The sequence below is a fragment of the Molothrus aeneus genome, chromosome 8, assembly GCF_037042795.1.
Source record: "Molothrus aeneus isolate 106 chromosome 8, BPBGC_Maene_1.0, whole genome shotgun sequence".
In the NCBI taxonomy this organism is placed as follows: domain Eukaryota; kingdom Metazoa; phylum Chordata; class Aves; order Passeriformes; family Icteridae; genus Molothrus; species Molothrus aeneus.
The window spans coordinates 20,393,544-20,413,025 of record NC_089653.1 but is presented as its reverse complement, the minus strand read 5'-3'; the positions used below and the strand labels follow the sequence as shown (position 1 = coordinate 20,413,025).

The 19,482-nt window shown below is 40.2% G+C and overlaps 1 protein-coding gene across 1 annotated transcript in view; it reads left to right on the top strand.

Annotated features, from left to right (window-relative positions):
- The first annotated feature begins 5,215 nt into the window (after positions 1-5,215).
- EXOC6 (exocyst complex component 6) overlaps positions 5,216-19,482 on the top strand; it is an 86,234-nt gene continuing 71,967 nt past the window's right edge. The window contains exon 1 of the mRNA XM_066554177.1: positions 5,216-5,311. Coding sequence (XP_066410274.1) covers positions 5,229-5,311 — 83 coding nt within the window. The 5' untranslated portion in view covers positions 5,216-5,228. The remainder of the gene's footprint in view (positions 5,312-19,482) is intronic.

Below are 19,482 nucleotides of genomic sequence, written 5' to 3'. Positions count from 1 at the left end.
TTTGCCTCAATTTCCCCTCTTGCTTTCTTCTGAGCTGTGAACTGTTTTTACACCTTCAGCAAGAAGTAGGTGCATTGGATCATTTTTTCAAAGGAAAATCTCAGGATGATTGGAACGATGGCAACAGTTCTATATCTTACAGGGCCTGAGGTTTCTGCCTGTCGAGATAATGAAATATTTCCTTCACAGAAATAGTGTGAATTTAGCCAGCACAGAAAATACCTTCTCATTATCTGCTGGGGACTCCTAGAAGAAGCCTTCTCAGGTTTCTTGACCTGGTTAAATCTGAACTAGTACAAGTACAAATACTTAGTACAAATATGATACCTCAGAAATGATAAGATCTCCTGTCCTTTTCTGCATGGAGAATAACATAAATTTAAAAAATACTTAGTATTGTCTTTGGTGACAAACTATTTAGTTGCAGCCTCCAAGTATGTTATGTATAGTTGTGAAGCAAAGATACACTGTTCTGCCAGAAGTGGATGTCAAGTGCCTATACTGAATTTGTCCCTTTGTCTTTTTACAAAAATACTTTATTTCCTTGAACGAGGCAGTTCCCTAAAGCCTTTTGAGAGTGGCCCTGAGCTCAGCTGGAAACAGGAAAAGCTCCTGTGTGACTGAAAGATGTAGATGTTGGCCACATCTAATCAGCACTGGAATTACGGTGGGGAGGAGCAGCTGACAGACGTGGGGAAGGGGAGCACAGGCTGGACAGACAGCACAGGGTAGAAGCAGGGTCAGCTGCAGCAGAAAGGGCTTCTGGCATGTTTAATGTACTCCTGCCCACTGATCTGAGGTCAGATACAAATCCACCACTGTACCTTGGATCGTCCTCTGGATGTCATGGTCTTAGGTTCAATGGGGGTGTAAAACACTCTGGAGAGCTCAGCAGTCAAGCCTGGGGCAATTTGGCCTGATCCTGTCCAGAGAACCAAGGTACTTCAACACCCACTGCCATAACTGGAGACTGTAACATCTGCCTATTTCTTGGTCATTCACCTTTGTATTTGTTTGCTTCTTCTTACATTGTTTTGCTTTGTTATTAAACATATTTATTTCCAGGCAGCTGTGATACCAGCAAGAACATTTGCACAACAGATTCAGAGTCCTGTTTATTTTGGTTAGCTGATATCCTAAAGTAAGCTACTGTTTAAATTTTTTGGGAGAGGAGGAAAAAGAAATTTTATCCAAAGCCTCTGTAAGAATCGAACTAATTTAAAATCACATAAATATATTCATAAAAGCATTTTGTATAAATCATCATGCTTCCATCACTGCATTCTATTTTTATTGCCAGCCACAGTGTGTGATGGCTGGGTGTAGATGTCTGAGGCATCTCTGATTTACCTGCCCTGCCTCTGCTCTTCCACAGTGGCAGTAGATGTACTTTCTTCTATCACACAAATAAGCTTAATCTTGTTATAATATTTGCAGTTTACTTGCACACTGTCACCTTATAATTGTTAAATTAATTCTAAATCCGATGACTGTTAAGATTAGAAATTAGTAGTTTCCACGTCCATCCTTTCATCTGCGTTTGTGTGACATCCAGTGGCTGAATGGGTCAATCACAGGCTCCCATTTCTGGTGAAAAGTGTAAAAATTACTCAAACTCCATGTAGAACATGAGAGCAGGAAATGTATTGCGTAATAATGCTAACAGAGCATTTGCTTAATTTTGATTCAAAAATAAACTGGTGATTAAAGCAGCTTGTTCATGGAAACACACTGCAAATTTGTAACCTTAACTCACTGCAGCCTTTAGTGTTCTTTCCACTGCTACTGACGTGAACTCATCTCCTCAGTGCTCCCACTGGGCACAGAGAAGTGAATAAACTGAATAAACTGTTTATCACCCTGCTCCAAAAGGAGTGATCTCTGTTTTCCTGCACTTAACTGTTGACTGCATCATGAGTGTCTGGATTAATCAATTTTGTCAGGAGCAGTACTGAGCTTAGGAGACAAATTTTGATTAAACCTCTAGCAATATTTTAAAAACCCAAAATATATTGATTATCCAAATTATATTGAATTAGGCTTCTAAACAGTTCTTTAAACTTAAAGATCTAGAACTCCAGTCTCATGTTTGAAATAACTGCCTGAAATTAAAATAATTCATGGCAGTTGTGCAAGGTGTTTTCTTTGCCATCATCATGAAAATGATGTGACAGCAGCACTGCTCCCAACATTTGTTATCCAATTTTTTCCATGCAGGTAATAAATTAGTAACAGCTTTTTTTTTGCTCATACACATAAACCCCATAGTTATCACAGAGCTTTTTCTGCAATTTGTTATTAGAAGTAGCAACTACTAATACTGAAAAGGAAAATGATGAGAACATAAATGTTTCTCTGTTTTTCTAATCTGTTTCAGGAGATCCATAAACCTTTTTCATAAATCCAGCTAAGTCCTTGTGTGCAAGCTTTTTATATAGCAAAAGGAAAATATAATTTAAAAAATAATAATTTTAATCTCATAAAACTTAACAGAGAAATTAAGCATTGATGTCTAGTGCCTGAAATTCCTTTAAAGTTATGTTTTCAAAATTACTAAATTTCAGGTTTAATATTTATTTCAAGGATGTAAAAATGTTATTTTGACAGGAAATTTGTTGTTAAGACTAATATATATTGGACACATACACACAAAAGACTGTGCAGGCCTGGGTAGTGCATACGAGGCAAATGATACCAGCAGACAGGAAAAGAGCAGCTGTGCACCATTCTTGGACACAAAGTCCTCAGGAGTCACGAGGTTAGCACAGGATCTTTTTTTTTATGCTTGGTTTTGCTGACTACAGAGCCACTTAGTCAACTATAATAATCAGAATAAAAGTCCTCTCCTAAAGTTAGATTAGTTTTATGCTACTCTATGGCAAGGAAAAGCAAGTCAAATCTCTCAGAATTGTATCTAGAAGAAAATAAAGATCAGATATATGAAAATGCCCTTGCTGAGATCCAGTCCTTTGAGCTGCCTCTTGGAACCACCATAAGGTATGCTTCTTTTTAATAGTATTATACTCTTCATGATGGATGTGTTCCTTCTATAGCTGTTCTTTCAGTCAGCAAAATATACTAGAAACTTTGTTTTCCTGACCCTGAAGCCTACAAGAAAGTTGAGTTTAATTTCAATGTGACTGGCCCTCAGTGAAAAAATACAAACCAAGGTCACCTACTCTGCTCTTTCTTTTCACCTGGACAAAGCGATCTGTTTCTGATAGCTGGCTGCAGATTTGTGAAAAAGAAAGTGCTCTTAAAAATGAAAACAAGGGGAAATGTTCTCTTTTGTGTAGCAATGTTTTTAAAGTCAACAGCTACATTTTTATAAATATTTTACTGCTTCTTATTCTTACATTTTTAATAAATGCAACTTTTGTTTTAATCACCAAAGACAGAACTATTTAAGGTTTTACTGTTGATATTTCTAAACGTCTGAAGATTTAATTATTTTTATTTTGTTTGTAGCTTATGGAAACTGTTTTATAGTAAAAATGCAACTGAAAAAATTCTTCCACATATTTGTCCTTAAAAAAAGTAATTATATATAAGATTGCAATGTAATTTATCTAGGTATATTGTCAGTATTTGTAGAAGAGTTTTAAAAATAGCCTGACTGGCACTGTAGGTGTCAGGTTGCATCAGGCTAAAATAAGAAAATTAAATTCACCCTGAAAAATGTGTCAATCTATAACTTCAGTATTTTGGTGATGGGAAAAAAAAAGGAATGTGGGAAAATTGTTACTGTATTTGAGTGATTTCTTGAAGGAAATACAAGTGGTAGGATTTTTCCTTTTTTTTTTTTTATTATGCAGTTTGTAAGCACTTGTCTACATTCAGAATAGTCCTTGTTGATTTAGTAGGTGAATCAACAATCTGAATCAACACTGAATATGATAAAGGCACAAGCATAGACAAGATGTGCATCATCTTCGGTGCCATTTATTAACTTGTGTACAGGTGTAGTTGCACCAGAACAGATGATGGGCTTGATAATAGTAACTGGAAGGATGCCAAATGCAATTGTAGACCTTGATGCATTCACATTTGTCAAATGCTGTCAGTTCCTTACTGGAAAAAGTAGCTACACAATCACCCTGAAGTTTTACGTATCTGGCCTATTGCTTTACGTGAACTTCCCACTGGTGTGCAGATAACTTTGCCCAGAAAGCAGGTGCATCCTGTCTTCTGAGCATGCAAAACCCAAGGATTAGTTAATCCCTGGCCACAGGCCACAAAGTGTAAAATTTACATAGAAAATAAGTAATTCCTCCTTCATTGACACATGAAGCTTTGCTGTACAAAGCACTAGGAAACATTGTCAGGTTCTAGTGAAACACAGCAAGCCACTGCATATAAAGATGCACTTTTTTGTTTTGTATTGGTTTTGTTCTATTTTTACCTCGACCCCCAAGTTTCTATCACGTAAAGAATGGAAGGAATGAAGACTGACATAACCTCAATGCAGAAACCCGGCAGAGCCTCCGCCTCAGGGGTCGGTGCCTCCCTCCCTGCCGGGACGGGCACGGTCCGCGTGTGCGGGAGCGGTCAAATCAAAACAAAACTAATAATAATAATAATAATAATAATAATAATAATAATAATAATAATAATAATAATAATAATAATAATAATAATAATAATAATAATAACAACAACAACAACAACAACAACAACAACAACAAGACCACACCAGAACTACACTCAGTAGCTAGCCTAGCCACAAGACCAAACCAGAACTACACTCAGTAGCTCAGTGTTGAGCCCTGTAAGCCTTCAAGGCGTCTGTGCAGCGCGGCGCACCGCGGCGGGCAGCCGGTCCGTCCGGTACAGGGGCCGCACTTTGCGCGTCCCTCGTTTGTCACAGTGCCCCGAGCGGGTCGCAGCGGCTGGCGCCGGGCAGACGCGGCTGCCCGCGGTCTCTGCCGGACACCAGCGCCCGGAGATGCCATGGGGACGGAGGGGCTTTGCCGGGCTCCCCGGCCTAGCCCTGCCCCTGACAAGGGCAGCACAGCACCGCCGAACTGGTGCGAGCCCGAAAGGCGCGACCCGGCGCGACCTGCGCCCCCTCACCTGCCGCAGCCCCTCCTTCCTCCCCTCCGCCCCGCGCCCAGTGCGCACCGGCGAACCCTCCCCGGCGGCTCCCGCCGGCCCCCGCCCGGCTCCGCGGCCGCTCCTCCCTCGGCGCCTCCCGCAGCGGCGCGGCCGCCGGGTCCCTCCCATCCAAGATGGCGGAGAGTCTCCCCGAGCATGATCGGATTCTGCAGGAGATCGAGAGCACCGACACGGCCTGCGTGGGACCCACCCTGAGGTGCGGGGCGCGGGGGCCGTGGCGCCGCCAGCGGGTGAAAATCCCACGCCCTGCCCGCCCGCCGGCCCGGGAGCCGCGGCGCGACCCGGCCGCTCTTTCTGACAGCTGCTCCCCAGGGACCGCGCGGGGCCGCCCGCAGCGCCGCAGGCGGGAGCGGCTGCGGTGGGTGCGGAGGGGACGCGCGGCCCCCGCTGCCGCTCCGTGGGGGTCCGGCCGCCGCCCCCCGTCCCGGGCGCTGCGGGGCGGCGCGGGCAGGGAGCGGGGCTGTCAAGCCGTGCCGCCGCTCTGACAGGGAAAGGCAACCGAGCGAAGACGGGGGCCGTGGCCCGGCTCCGGGGTGGCCGCTCCCTGGCATTGTCTGCCGGGGAAGCGCCGGGCACGGCCCCGGCGGGGCTGGAGTGCGGCCTCGGGACGGGGCGGCCCTGGGCCCGGCGCGGGTGGCCGGGCTTGGGGCGCCCGCCGTAAGCCAGTGCCGGGCTTTACTGCCCGCGCTTGGGCACGAGGCAGCTCCCTGCGTGTGCCGGTACCGCCGGTTCTGTGCTGAGAACGGGGCCGAAACCGTATCGGGGGTGGGTGTTGCAGTGCTCCTCTATCAACCTCTAATGATGCGGTCTGAAACCCACTTCCCTGGTCAGTTTCCTTGGAAATGTGACAGTGTTTAGAGCATGTCTGGTGTGCCATGACTGCAATGGTTTGGTTTTCTGTCTTTTTCCTCCAATTCCACATGCTGCCAAATGGCTTAGCCTGCATTTCGAAAATAAGATTTTGCATAGCCTTTCCTGATAGAGGCAAATGTGGAGGTACCTTTCACTTAGAGCTGGGGAGATAAGGGCAGGACCTGTGGAGAATGAATTGGGTTATAGAGGAAACGGGAAAGGGGATTTTCATCGTGGAGCTTGGCTGGTGCTTCCCCGATTAAAGATGTCTGAAATAAGTAAAAAAAGCATAGGCACTAGCCAGACGGGGGAGAGAGAACTGTGAATGTTATCTCTTTGAAAAGATACAGTGAGCCTGTGTGCAGAAAACTGGAAAAGGCAGTTTGTGTGGCAGCGTGCTGCAAAGCAGCGAGCATGGTGCTGCTGGCTTTCCCTGCAGTGGGAATGCTCCCTGCTGGAGAGTGTGGACAAGGCTGAGAAAGGATGAACGTGGGCTACATGGGTGAGAACGTGGTCCTGAGAACTGGTGGAAGAGAAGTTCCTGTTACATGATGCCAAGTAGGTCATTTTGCACATCACAGCAGTTGATTTTGAGGTTAGCTACGTGTGTCTACAGTGGATCCTCCACAGCTGTGTGGGAGGTGGCAGTCTGGGCATTTGTGTGAGGCTGGGGCTCATCGCTCCTCTGAGAGCCCCCATGAGGAGTGTAGTGGGCTCGTCTAGACATCACACGGGGACTGCTTGCTGGCTTAGTCTGGTCTTGGAGGTCAGCTTGGAGCAAACTGCACTCTGACCTTCTCTCATGCTCCTTAAGCACAGCTGCTGTTGGGAATACAGTGTGGAGATGCTGAAGCTGAGCATCACAAGGAGCCTCACCTGTGGGAGTCTGTGGGCTTAGGCTGATGGAAGGTAGCTGGGATGCTTTCAGACTTAAGTTGTCCCTGGAGGCAGTTTCACCATGTTAATCACTTAACAAGCCCTGGCAGGTTGAAGCTGATGCCTGCAAAAAAACCACAACAAAATATTAAATATAATTGCAGTTTCACCACCATCTTCAGTATAGAGCTTATGTCAGAGTAACCTGTAGAAAGCACAGAGTATTGGGCTACACAGCAGAAGAAGGCATCCACAGGTGTGGATGGGGAAGGGACCGTATGAATCTCTTATCCATATTAAGCATTTAAAATGTGCTGGTGTTTTTATAAATACTAAAACTTAATTTCTTATTTTTTGCATGTTTCTATCCTATCACTGATTTTCCAGTAAGGGAATTTTACATTGCTGACTTTCAGGATTTTTAGGGAAAAAGTGGATGTTAGTTTCATTTAACCCTAGTGTTCAATTCCAATTAAAAAATTTAGGTGAAAGAGCGGTTACACCTGGCTGAGTGTTTTGAAGGAAGTCCAGCAAACACCACAGAAGTGTGCTTCTACTCCCTAAGAACAGCAGTATTTAAGATCAAAACTTGAGCTGTCTGCTCAGCTTTCTGTTTCAATTTGTGAACTGCTGTGTGAAACTGAAAAGTCTGAAATCCCACATCAAATTACAAGATCTATTTCAATGAAAGAAGCATGAATGTAAAATGGAGCATTATTTTCTGCATGAGAACTTGGTTTTTACTTGCTAAACAATGTGAATCAAAGAAATTAGTTGAGTAATTCTACGTGCAGTTGCATAAGGCTACGACATGAAGTGATCCATTGATTTCCAGTCACAGAAGCTATTGAAGCCAGTTGTCTCACGTAATGACTGAGATGACATTAATTTCATTATGTGAAATGGAATATTTTTGTAATCTCTGGGTTGTAATGCTGGGAGAATATTTATAGCATTGCCACATCAAATAAAGTACCAACATACCTACTTAAATAGCAGAACAAAAGAAGGGACTTGAGGTGAGTGGTTTGGATAAGTAGCATGAGGTAATATTAAATGCTGAAGATTGTAGGATATGCAAGATCTGACTTATCCTTATTTGTTAATATCAAGATATTAATGTCTTCATAGTGCATCCATGCTTCACAATGGAAGTGTACGTTTTTCTTCTGGGCTGTATGTAGATTCCATGGAAACACATTTTTGCTCCTGTTTTTCTTCAATGTTTTGCTTGCTAGTTGGTTATAGCTGTTCCTGCCAGGGTGCTGTTTCCTGCCCTGCTACAAGAGTGGCAGCACTTGTTTTTATGTGTTGCAGTGTGATGATACAAAAAACAATAGCATTTGTTGATATATAATGTTTTTGTGTATAATTTACTGGTAAGGAACAACATACAGACTGATTCTGCAGGTGATTTTCTACTGCTGAGATCTGCCCATAAAGAGGAATGTGAAATGCAGGTCCTTTATAGGAGGAATCAGCATACAGCTAGTGCAGTGGGATTATTTACTGTTTAGGAGATTTAGCTCCTAAAGACTGCTCTGCATCTCAAGAGAGGAAGAGATTGTATTGGATTAAATTAATTTTCTTTTTACATTTTAACTTGATGAATTTATTGATTTAAATTTGCTGCTATTTTACTTGCATCTCTAAATTCAGTAACACATGCTGAATCATTATAAATGAGACCTAAGCCAACATGCTTTTCATTAAATAGGCAGACTGTGTCTATAGCAAGCCAGGATTTTTTTTTTATCAGACTCTGTGAAGCTTTTATCAGCATCTTTTTGGCTTTAATGGCTAACAAAATGAGATTAATGACAAAACTTGTTAAAGGCTCATCACTCTCACCTTTTTATAGAACATGTTAATATAATATAATTCATGTTGCATATATACTTTTGAGCTTCTCTCAGGGAGAGCTATCTTATTTCTAATCTTTAGAAAGGAAGTGGAAGAAGACAAAGAGAAAGAAAAGCAATTCCTGTAATCCTCTCAACAACAACAGAAAAATTAGAAATTTAATAACAAAAAACTTAAGGGCCTCACTGAACTCTGTGTTTTAACACTTCTTGAATAGTCAGTTGGACATGCTGTGGTAGCTAGTAAGACAGATTCTTTTCAGAAGAAAATAATTGACTTTATTTGATGGTTAGTTTATGGTTGGTTGAAAAAGGTCAAAGTGGAACTCGACAGAGTAGAAGTTGTTCTGCCAGTGCCCTGTGTACTATAGATATGAGTTTCTTTGAGTCTGTAGTAGTGTGTAGTATTTTAAAGCTTTTTTTTTTTTAAAATAAATGAATTAACTCTTAAACGCTAGCTTGGCGAAATATTTCATAAGCATATGGTAGACTTTCTCTAAGCACTTGGTGTTGTGAGCTTTGCGTCACTAAGTCTGCGGTGTTCTGTGGTTCCCATACACAGCCTGTCAGGGGAGTACCTCCATGCCCACAAACTGTTAACTGAACAAAAATACAAAAGTAAAATTAAATATAAAAAACTGTGGGGGATTTGATAATGGAAATTCTGTTGCTAAGGTGAAGTTGATAAGGAGGTGCTGTGTCTGTTGATGTATTTATCTATAAACAGAATGTACTCTGTAGCTCTGTAGCTTTAACTGACAATCACAGCTTGCAAAGTGCTCCTCAAAAGTCAGTGTAAAATTGCTTTTAATTCAATTGTCTCTTCCTGAAATCTGTCATCACGAAGCCGTTGCCTGGTAGATGTTAGAGCATCTTGTAGGCTGCTCTAAGTTGTGCTGCCCATGAAACATCTTTGAAAGTTCTCAGAGAGCCTCCTGCAAAGACATTTCTCTGTCCTGTTGTCTCTGGCTGAACAAATCACAGCCACAAGCACCATTCAGTTGATGCATTTCTGCCTGATGCTGCAGTATGCTGCAGTCACCTTCCCCTAGTACCACTGCATTGCACTGGTAAAAGCAGCCGAGAGCTGAGATTGCAAAGCAGAATCATTTCTGTATAGTGCTGCATTTTTCTCATTTAGATTAAGCAGAGTTTGGAGGTTGGACATCATAAATGAGTTTGGCTGAAGTGTTAAATTGATAGCTGTTCATTCTGAGCTTCTGTCCTTATGTTACAGAAAAGAGAAAGTGAAAGCTACACTTTAGTAAGGCAACATTAGAAAAATGAGCAATTTTGTCCTTTACTGATCAAGGTCCTAAGAAAATTCAGAGTTAGAGATATGGAGTGAGAGTCTAATTCTGCTGCTTTTACTGGGTTGTGGTACACTTTGAAACTGCAGGTGCTTTGCCCAGACTGGGGTCTGTAATTTGTATTTTGGAGATATTCTTGAATTCATTGAGGGAGCCTGTCCAAAGCAAAATGAGCGAAGTGCCTAAATGTTATGTAACTTCAGTTTTACTGAAAGTTACCAGCAGGTGTGATTTAGGTATGTGGTTCTGTGTCTTCAGCACCACAGTTAGTAAGTGGTAACATAGGCAGTATGAATGAAATCTGAAAATGTGGGAAGATTTTACGGCATTAACACAATTGCAGGCAGGGAAATACTTTTTCTGCCTATGGTCTGTTGGGATTTATGATGTGGTTATCCAGTAACAAAATGTGGTTGCCTTCATTTTTCTCCTGTGGTCTTACTTGTCTGGTGGGATTGTCTAAAGTAATTTTCCAGTGTTTTCATTATTTTGGTTTTGGAGCATGAGCCAGCAAATAGCATTTTTGTCTATAGCTTAGTCTTGTTTTAAATATAGACCAGACGTAAGAATACTATGAGATCATCAGCCAGTGGTTTAGATGAGAATTTTAATGGTTTGATCATATATTTTGATTTCAAATGGTATGGTAATCTTTTACAGAATTGTAAGCTATTGGTTTGAAAATCAGTAGACCCTATCTTTATTAATGGTCTGTCTTCAAGCCCTTCTTAATTTTCAAGTTAATGCGTTTCATTCCTGGTTCCCTTTCAGACAGAAGTTACAAAGTAGCTCCAAAGAACTGGAAAATCCTTGTGTGATAGCTGTGGTCTCTTTTGGATCAGGGCTGTACTTTCATGTATACGGTTGTGGTTTAACCCCAGCCAGCAGCCAAACCCATCTAGCTGCTCATTCACTCCTCCACCTGCAGTATGGGGGAGAAAATCAGAAGGATAGAAGCTGGAAAACTTGTGGGCTGGGATAAAAACAGTTTACTAGGAGAAGCAAAGGCTGCACACACAAGCAAAGCAAGGACTGAATTCACTGCATCCCATGAGGAGGCAGGTGTTCATTCATGTCCATGAGAGCAGGACCCCATCACAAGTAGTGGTTACTCTGGAACACAGAATCACAGAATGAACTAGGTTGGAAAAGACCTTTGAGATCATTGAGTCCAACCTATGACCTGGCACCACCTCATTAACTAAACCATGGCACTGAGTGCCACATCCAGTCTCTTTTTTAAACACATCCAGGGACAATGACTCCCCCACCTCTCTGGACAGATGATTCCAGTGCCCAGTCACTCGTTCAGTGGTGAATTCTTTCCTGATCTCTAACCTAAACTTCCCCTGGTGCAGCTTAAGGCTGTGTCCTCTGGTTCTGTCAGTTGCTGCCTGGAGAAAGAGACCAACCCCCAGCTGACTACAGCCCCTTTCAGGGAGTTGTAGAGAGTGATAAAGTCTCCCCTGAGCCTCGTTTTGTCCAGGCTAAACACCCCCAGCTCCCTCAGTGGTTCCTCTCAAGGTTTGTGTTCCCAGCCCCTCTCCAGCCTCATTCCCTCCTCTGGATGCACTCCAGCATCTCAATGTCCTTCCCAAACTGAGGGGCCAGAGCTGGACACAGCACTCAAGGTGTGGCCTCAGCAGTGCCAAGTGCAGGGGAAGGATGACCTCCCTGCTCCTGCTGGCCACACTGTTCCTGATACAGGCCAGGATGCCTTTGGCCTTCTCGGCTGCCAGAGCACACTCTGGCTCATGTTCACTTGGCTGTTGACCCCCAGGTCCCTTTCTGCCTGGGCACTGTCCAGCCATTCTGTCCCAGCCTGTAGCACTGCAGGGGATTATTGTGGCCAAATGTCATCACTCCCAGTGTCTCCTCCCTTCCTCCTTGTTCCCCCAGTTTATGTACTGAGCATGATGCCATCTGCTCTGGAGCAGCCCTTTGGTCAGTTGGGGTCACCTGTCCTGGCTGTGTCTCCCCCCAGCCTCCTGGCCAGCGCAGCAGCACGAAAAGGCCTTGGCTCTGTGTGAGCCCTGCTCAGCAATGACAACAACATGTCTGTATTATCAGCCCTGTGTGCAGCACAAATCCAAAACACAGCCCCACACCAGCCACTGTGAAGAAAATTAACTCTATCCCAGCCCAAACTAGCACATATATTTATCTATCAGTTTATAATAATAGCTAATTTCTACTTTTTAAGTGGATTGTTGTGGAGTAAGGAGAATGACCTGCTTGCTGTGAACCAGTGTATCCTAAAAAGATAGAGGATTGCTTGTAGTGTCAGTTGCAGATTTTGTCACTTGGTGTAGGATTTGATGGTATTCCAAGTATTTAAATTGAAAGACAACAGTCACATAAAGCAACTGTCTATGTGATGTATATTGCTATGAAGGAGCAATTATTTTTTTATTGCCTAGTCCATTATATGGAGTCAAAAGGGCATTTGAAGAGTGTGTGCTGTAGACTGATTAATCTGGCATACAGCAGCAGAACTGCAGTTCTGATTTTTCTGTAGCCTGGTCAAATTTGCCATTGGTAGCAAAAGTGTTTTATAAGGAATCACTTGCATTGCTGCAAGTTTCAACATATTACTTTCCAAGTTTTTATAAAGCCTGAAACTGTTCGCAATCATATCTGCACTGCAATTTTTTTTTGTTTTGAAAAAATCTTTAGGTTCAATGCTGATTAAGTTTGTCATGAAATATGTGTTTGCAAATCAGGTTATCTTGATCTTTTAGCTGTTCACACATCAGCTTCTGACTCAGTTCTTGCAGTGTTTTCCAAATGGGCAACTGCCAAGTGAAGCTTTAACCTAGGTAGTAACCTGTGTGAATTGTTCTGAAACAGCTCTCTCCAATTTCACAGGCATTGCCAAAGAGCTTGTCCCTGTGTTTAGGAAACAAATTTCAAAAATACATTAAAGCTTTTAAAATAGAGGAATTATCTGATACATCATCATCATAATAATGTACTTAATAGATGTTTTATGCAGTTTGTGTCGTTGTTTCATTTACATTCAGCCTTCTTTTCATATGAATGGCTTATGCTTGTGCACTCTTACCTCAGTTAAAATCAGAAAAGCCAGTTCTTATTCCTGTCATCTCTTCATTGACTTGTTTGTCAAGCTAATTTTATTCAATGTTTGGTGACCCAGATTTTGGACTGCCATGTGCATAGGAAGTGCATAATTTTACATCCTTCACAAATGCCAGTCACATGGGTGCTTACTTCCTTGTGAATCTTTTTGGAAAGCCAACAGCATAGCCTGTGCTTCAGCTTTCTTTGTGTGTATCTGAACCATTGATATCTACCTGAGGAGTTGTAGCATAATTCAGTTAAATATAAGTCTGGTTTTGACTGCTAAGTGCTGGTGTATTTGCAGATGTTGTCATGTTGCCTTTATGTATTATACTACTAAAATGAGCTCATTCAAATTGAAGAGGATTAATATGTCTTGAATAATGCTTTTAAGATAATGCCAGAAAAGGATTTGCAAATAGGAAACTATTTTTATGGGTTGTAGTAAACTATTAAGTACTAACTCATTCAGAAATACAGTCCTAGCTTTGCATCAGCATCAGGTAATCACATGAGATTTTATCTTTCTGAAGGGCTTGCTGTGGCTAGTTGTAAAATCCAGCTGTGGCTGGTCTTTCTGGCTATTTTCTGGTGATGTTTGAAATGCCCAAACCTAATCCCTGTCATCACAGAGCTTGGTATAACAATAACAGTTCAATTTGAGGCTCAGCTTGATGAAGTACTTTCAACAATGCAGCTTTTCCTCATCTTGTACATGTCTAGTACAGAACTATCTGTACTCCTGAAAAACTGGGTCCTTCCTGTGCAGGAAGGAGTTAATGATCTCTCCTGGAGCCTGGCTGAAACCCTTCCCGCATCTCAACCTTTGCCAGTAATAGCAAACTAGTAGGGAACTTAATCACTGACAGAGGTATTAAGAAGGAAGGAAACAGATTTTAGAGTGCATCAGCCTTGATGGAAAGACGTGGGATTGGACAGAGAGGACCTAAAAGACACTGGGGACTTTTTTTTTATTTATATAGCATGAGAAAAGTGTTCAGTTCTAATACTGTGAATGGGATTTTCACTGTGTCTCAGGGAAAATAATTTGCTTGCAAAATTGCAGTGAGTGTAACTTGCAATTCTCCTGGGAATCAGAGTAATACAAAATTAATAAAGCATATACTGTCATATATGTACCTGGGGAATACTTTTGAGACATTTCAGCTTCAAAAGGAAATGTTTAACCTATCGAGTTTTGGGACTTTCCCAGTTTGCACACATCCTTAGGCATAGAGTGGCTTTGAAGGATTTTTACCCCATTTTGTTCATAGAAGCAATGTTTTCTTACAAGTTTTGTTTTCAGTTAATTTCAATATAAAAGCAACATAGCAGATACTGTTTTATACTTTATATTTGTTCTGGTATGTTTCATAAACTTAAGAAGCTGCAAAGAAATGAGCAGATTTTCTTTGTTCATCAAGCAGGTAGAGAATTGGAGTTAGTCAGTTGCATCAACACTCTTAATGGCTTCCTAACTGAGAGAAACACTGAGTTTCAGTTCAGCTTCTGAATTGAAAACAGACTTTTTTTAGAAGTCATGTTTTCCTTTCTTCAGTGATCCTTGGAGATATGCAAAGAATATACAGCACAGGCTGTTGTTTTACATGAATTAAATACATGATGATTTTTTTATATATAGGCTATGTGAGCTCATAAAGTTAAAAAAAGTGAATAATATAAAATCTTTGTAAAGTACATGTTTTGGTTATATGTTTGAAGAGGAGTGTGATGCAGGATAGGATTGTCTGGTTTGTATATAATAGAATACATTCTTAATCCAATTGGTTTTGAACCTTTTTAATTACTGGGTATTTTATTTTATCTGGAACTTCTTAAATTTCTGAAATAATGTATTTACATCTGTATAGTGTCAATATTCAAAGCCTATTGAAATAAGTAACCTACACATTTCTGACATTAAATATTCTGTTCTATTTCATATGTCTTGGGAACAGACATATGAGATTGTTGAAATATGAAATTAATTTTCTTAAAAAAAATTGGTGTGTATTTATCTTAAAGATTATGTCTCAAGTGCTCTAGATAAAGTTGACAGATTACCTAGAGGTTGTAATAGAGGCCTAATTATTTCTTGTACATGTGTAATAGAAATCTCATTAAATTTTTTAAAAGAACTTGGAAGCTCACAGTTTGGTTTACAGATTAATCCATTGCTCCTAAAAGATAACAATTTATGTAACAAAAGTCTCTGGAAGTATTAAAGGAAGATAAAAATATTACTATCCAGACTTCACTTTCCTACTTTATATTCTATGAAATAACACAGGTTCCAGCTACATCCCCTTGTATCCATGTAGGTGTATGGAACAGATGGCCAAACTTGGCACCTCATTCCGTGGCGATAGCCAGCACCAAAGCGAGCAAAGCTGCCGTTTCCTTTGCTGCCTTTTTATCTACTATTACAACACAAAATTAGGAAAAAAAGCGGTAGCACAGCACTTGTTTTTCAGTTTCTTACTTCATACATCAGTAAGTTGCACAAAGGCTCAGCAGGAAGAGGCATCTCCTTGGTCAGCAGTGTAAAAACAGGAAGGAGGAAGTCTATTGCAAATCTGGGTGTGCTGATTATCAGTTGGTGTTTGGCTGCAGAGGATGTCCATTAACAGCCATCAGCGTGATGCATTGCTTATCCAGCATGAACAATGAATGCTCTAGTGCTGCTACTACAGAATAAGCACCCTGCTTATAGGAAGTAATGGTAACTTACAAACTGTACTCCGCCCTTTCCTGCTCATAGAAACAGGATACTATTAGTGAGAACAATTGACAGAAATTGCACATCCAGGAAAACCAGGCAAGCAAAGCATAACAGCTAAACTAAGATTAATAAAATCTTTTCTCTGAATAGGCCGTAGCTGAGTTCTGTGTTGTTCTGGCAGGTAATGTGATATTTTAAATAGAGTGGTGAGATGTAATTATGAGTAAGAATGGCAGAACTGGAACATAGGTAGCATCTGGCACTGAAAGGCTGCTTAGCTTTTAAGAAATGTGCTTATTACCATAACTGCAATTGAATTACAGGAAACACCTGGACATTATTTTATAAAGCTTTTTAGGGTGTATGCAACCACCTATATGAAATTACTCCATGGAAAAATCCCTACAAAGTTTGCAGCTTCTGTAAACAGAAAATATCTTTGTATATTGTAGGACAAAGGAAGCTTCTGCAATGTTTCCTGTGAAATTGCAGCTCAAATGGAGTGTGTGATACAGTATCATGGTTAGGGATGCCATAGTTATAGTCACAGTGTGACAGGGCTGTTTTAAGAGCAGAATCTTAATTTGCAGTGTCAGTGTTTTCTGCTTGCACTGATCCCACTGAACTCATAATGTATATTTGAATTGTAAATATTACTTTGTTTTTAAACTTTATTTAGTATAGCTTAGTGTTGTTTCATTTTGGGATTTTATTTCAATGAAAAGAGAAATAGGGAGAACATCTAGGGGGTTACTTCTTGCAATATGTCTATGGGAATTAGTTGGGAGCATCTCTAGCATCAGGACAAAATTGGCTTTGGTAGCAAGACATGAATTCTAAAATCATGATTATCCATTAGCACAGTTTCTTCATTTGAGAGTTGGTACATTTGTGTGTGTGTTTTGTTGAAAATATTACTTCGAAAAATTAAATAAAAAGTGCATGTTTGGGTGGATTTTTTTTTTGTGCCTTCATTTAATTGATCCAAGTAATTATAATTATTTCCCCTCGTGTTGCTTAATATGAAGCTCTACGAATGAAACTTTTTCTCTTGCTTCTGTTGAAGGTCAGAAGTTGCATGGTCAGACTTGCATTCCATGTCAAACTCATACAACTGTTGTACAGATATGTGTAATTCCTGTCATTGTCACGGCATTCATGGAGCTGTAACTGATTGGCACTTACTGAGTGGTTATCAGTATCCTGAAAGGAATGTGTACATACAGTTTTTAATTGCTTCATATGTCTTGTGCAATCAGGAAATGAAAGACTTTGTGGCAATATAGGCAGGGGTGGGGAAACCTGCAATTCATCCTAGAAATGGGACAGAACAGGATGGTTTGGGGGAGGTGTGAAAATGGTGAAAGGCGCCAGGTCATTAATAAAAAGTTTCTTTGTCCTGTAAAAAGATTGTTGTTTTTTTCTTTTTTTTCTAACATGTTTTTTTGGCTATTTTAAAATACATGATCTGTTTTAAAAGTCTCTGCTGCTGCTAGAACCTATTATAAATGATTGCTAGAAGAATTGTTCTCTCAAAAAGTTTACAGTAATGCTCCATAAGCTCAGGTTTGTCTTTCCTGAATATGGATTGCAATTAAAAATTGAATCATTGCTCATTTAAAAGAACACACAAAATAATCCCAGAACCTTTAAGAAATATTAATTTTTTAAAAATTCCAGTGGGATTTATTAAATATTATTTTTTCTTTATCTAGTAGACTGTTCTAGTAATGATTTTTAAGTGAGAGAGTTTTCACCAACCAGGAATTCATATTATCTTTTGAATTACTATTTTCTTATGAAAGTATGGAGATTTTATTTTTAATAAAATAAACTCTTCAAGTTCATTTTTTTTGGCCTGAAGCCTGGGTTCCTGAGTAGTAGTTCTCTCCTTTGAAAAGTTACAGCTATTGCTATAGATATGAGACAAAATTAATTTAGTTCCCATTCTGATTATTCTTGAAATCTATTTTTCTATGCTAAAACAAGAAGACTACAGTAGAAGTTTTACTTAGGTCTGGTTATTGTAATTTTCATGTCTAGAGGCCATAGATGTGGAGCTAGACTGGAGATGAGGAGGGGAAAAAGCAAATTTGGGATATTTGGTGAACTTCCAAAAATGATTTTGGGCTCCTCTTCTTTTGCAGTTAATAGTCTATATGCACTTCCATTGTCTGCCCTTCCAGTAGTCCAGCCAATGTATTAAATTAAGTTTTGGGCTTATACAAGTTTTGTTTTTTTTTTGCTTCTGACTTTTTATTTCCCTCCTCATTGCTGAAATTCTCGTCCTCTTTTACTCCTGCCTGCACTCAGGCATTTAAGGACATCTATCCTGATTGCATGCACAGAAATATTTGTATGAAATTATAGCAGAAATATGATTTTGAAGGGAGCCTGTAACCATTTGTGAAGACATTTATGATGCTCACTTAGAGTGATAATATGTATGTATGGAGTTGTCATTATGGAATAGATGATTTCAGGACAATTTATTTTGAATACTATTTTTTATAAAGGTTGTGTGGAATTCTTGGCATGTTAAGTTTTAGTTCTCTGGAGATTTTTTGATTACTTAACTGTTGGTATTTTTGTGCATAGGATGGTGCCCTCTGGTGCTTCAGTATATTTTTGCATGTAAACACAAAAGTCGTGAATAAGACTTATTAAATACATGTTTTTCATATTGTGTTTCAGTTTTGAAAGTAAAAGTTTTAGGAAAGTTTTTTACAGTATAAAGTAAACTTATTTTATTGTTTTCAATTGGAAAATGGTTGTATATCTGCAAATCCTCCTTCATAATTTCTTGAGACCTGAATTCAAATCTGTTTATGCTTGTTGTTCTCCCTTCAGTCTGCTTGGTAAGAAAGATCAAGATAAAAATATCCCTATTGCAATAAAATGTATCCAGTGAACTCAGACATTTTTCTCCTTTAGGTGACTCTCTGACTGCTCCTGCTTTATTTTTTTGCCTTTTTCAAGTACTTTCTACACTATCTTCTTTTTACCTAGACAGGCATTAATATGACTCATCCAATTGTTGGAATGAGTTAAAAAAAAAAAACCAAAAAAAGTCTCAGTTTATATACAGATTTCTGGGAACATAGACAGATATCTGCACATTACCAGGAAAGTTGCTCAGCTCTGCTTCTGTTCTTCCTGAGTTCCCTGCTTGCCCTGTTGCTGAGGAGAGAAACCAGTACCTGTCCTATCACTGATTTGCTGTAGTGGTGGTGAAGTAGTCACTCAAGTTAAAGCTCTCTCATTCCAGCTTGAAAATTGATAATGTTGTGTTGGTTTGGGTTTTTTGGGTGCCAAAATCAAACATAAACTTCTGTCTCCAGCATTAGTGATCTTCTCTTTTTTTTTTTATCCAGTCTGAAGACTCATACCAAGAAAAAAACTTACCTGTCGAAGTTTCATGATATGAATCAACACTAGTAGTCTGTAGTTGTGCAGATCAGAGGTTGAAAGCTGTTTTAATAAAAAATAATAATGTCTTTCAGTTTGACACAGTTCAAATTTGTGCTGTATTTCAGACCATCAGCATCCACTTCAGGGGCCCATAAAGCTGAAGAGGATCCTTGGGGCTCTTCATTCAGAGGTGTATAAATGTAAACAAAAACTGAAAGAACTGTGTATTACACATGTAGAAATTCCTTTGGTA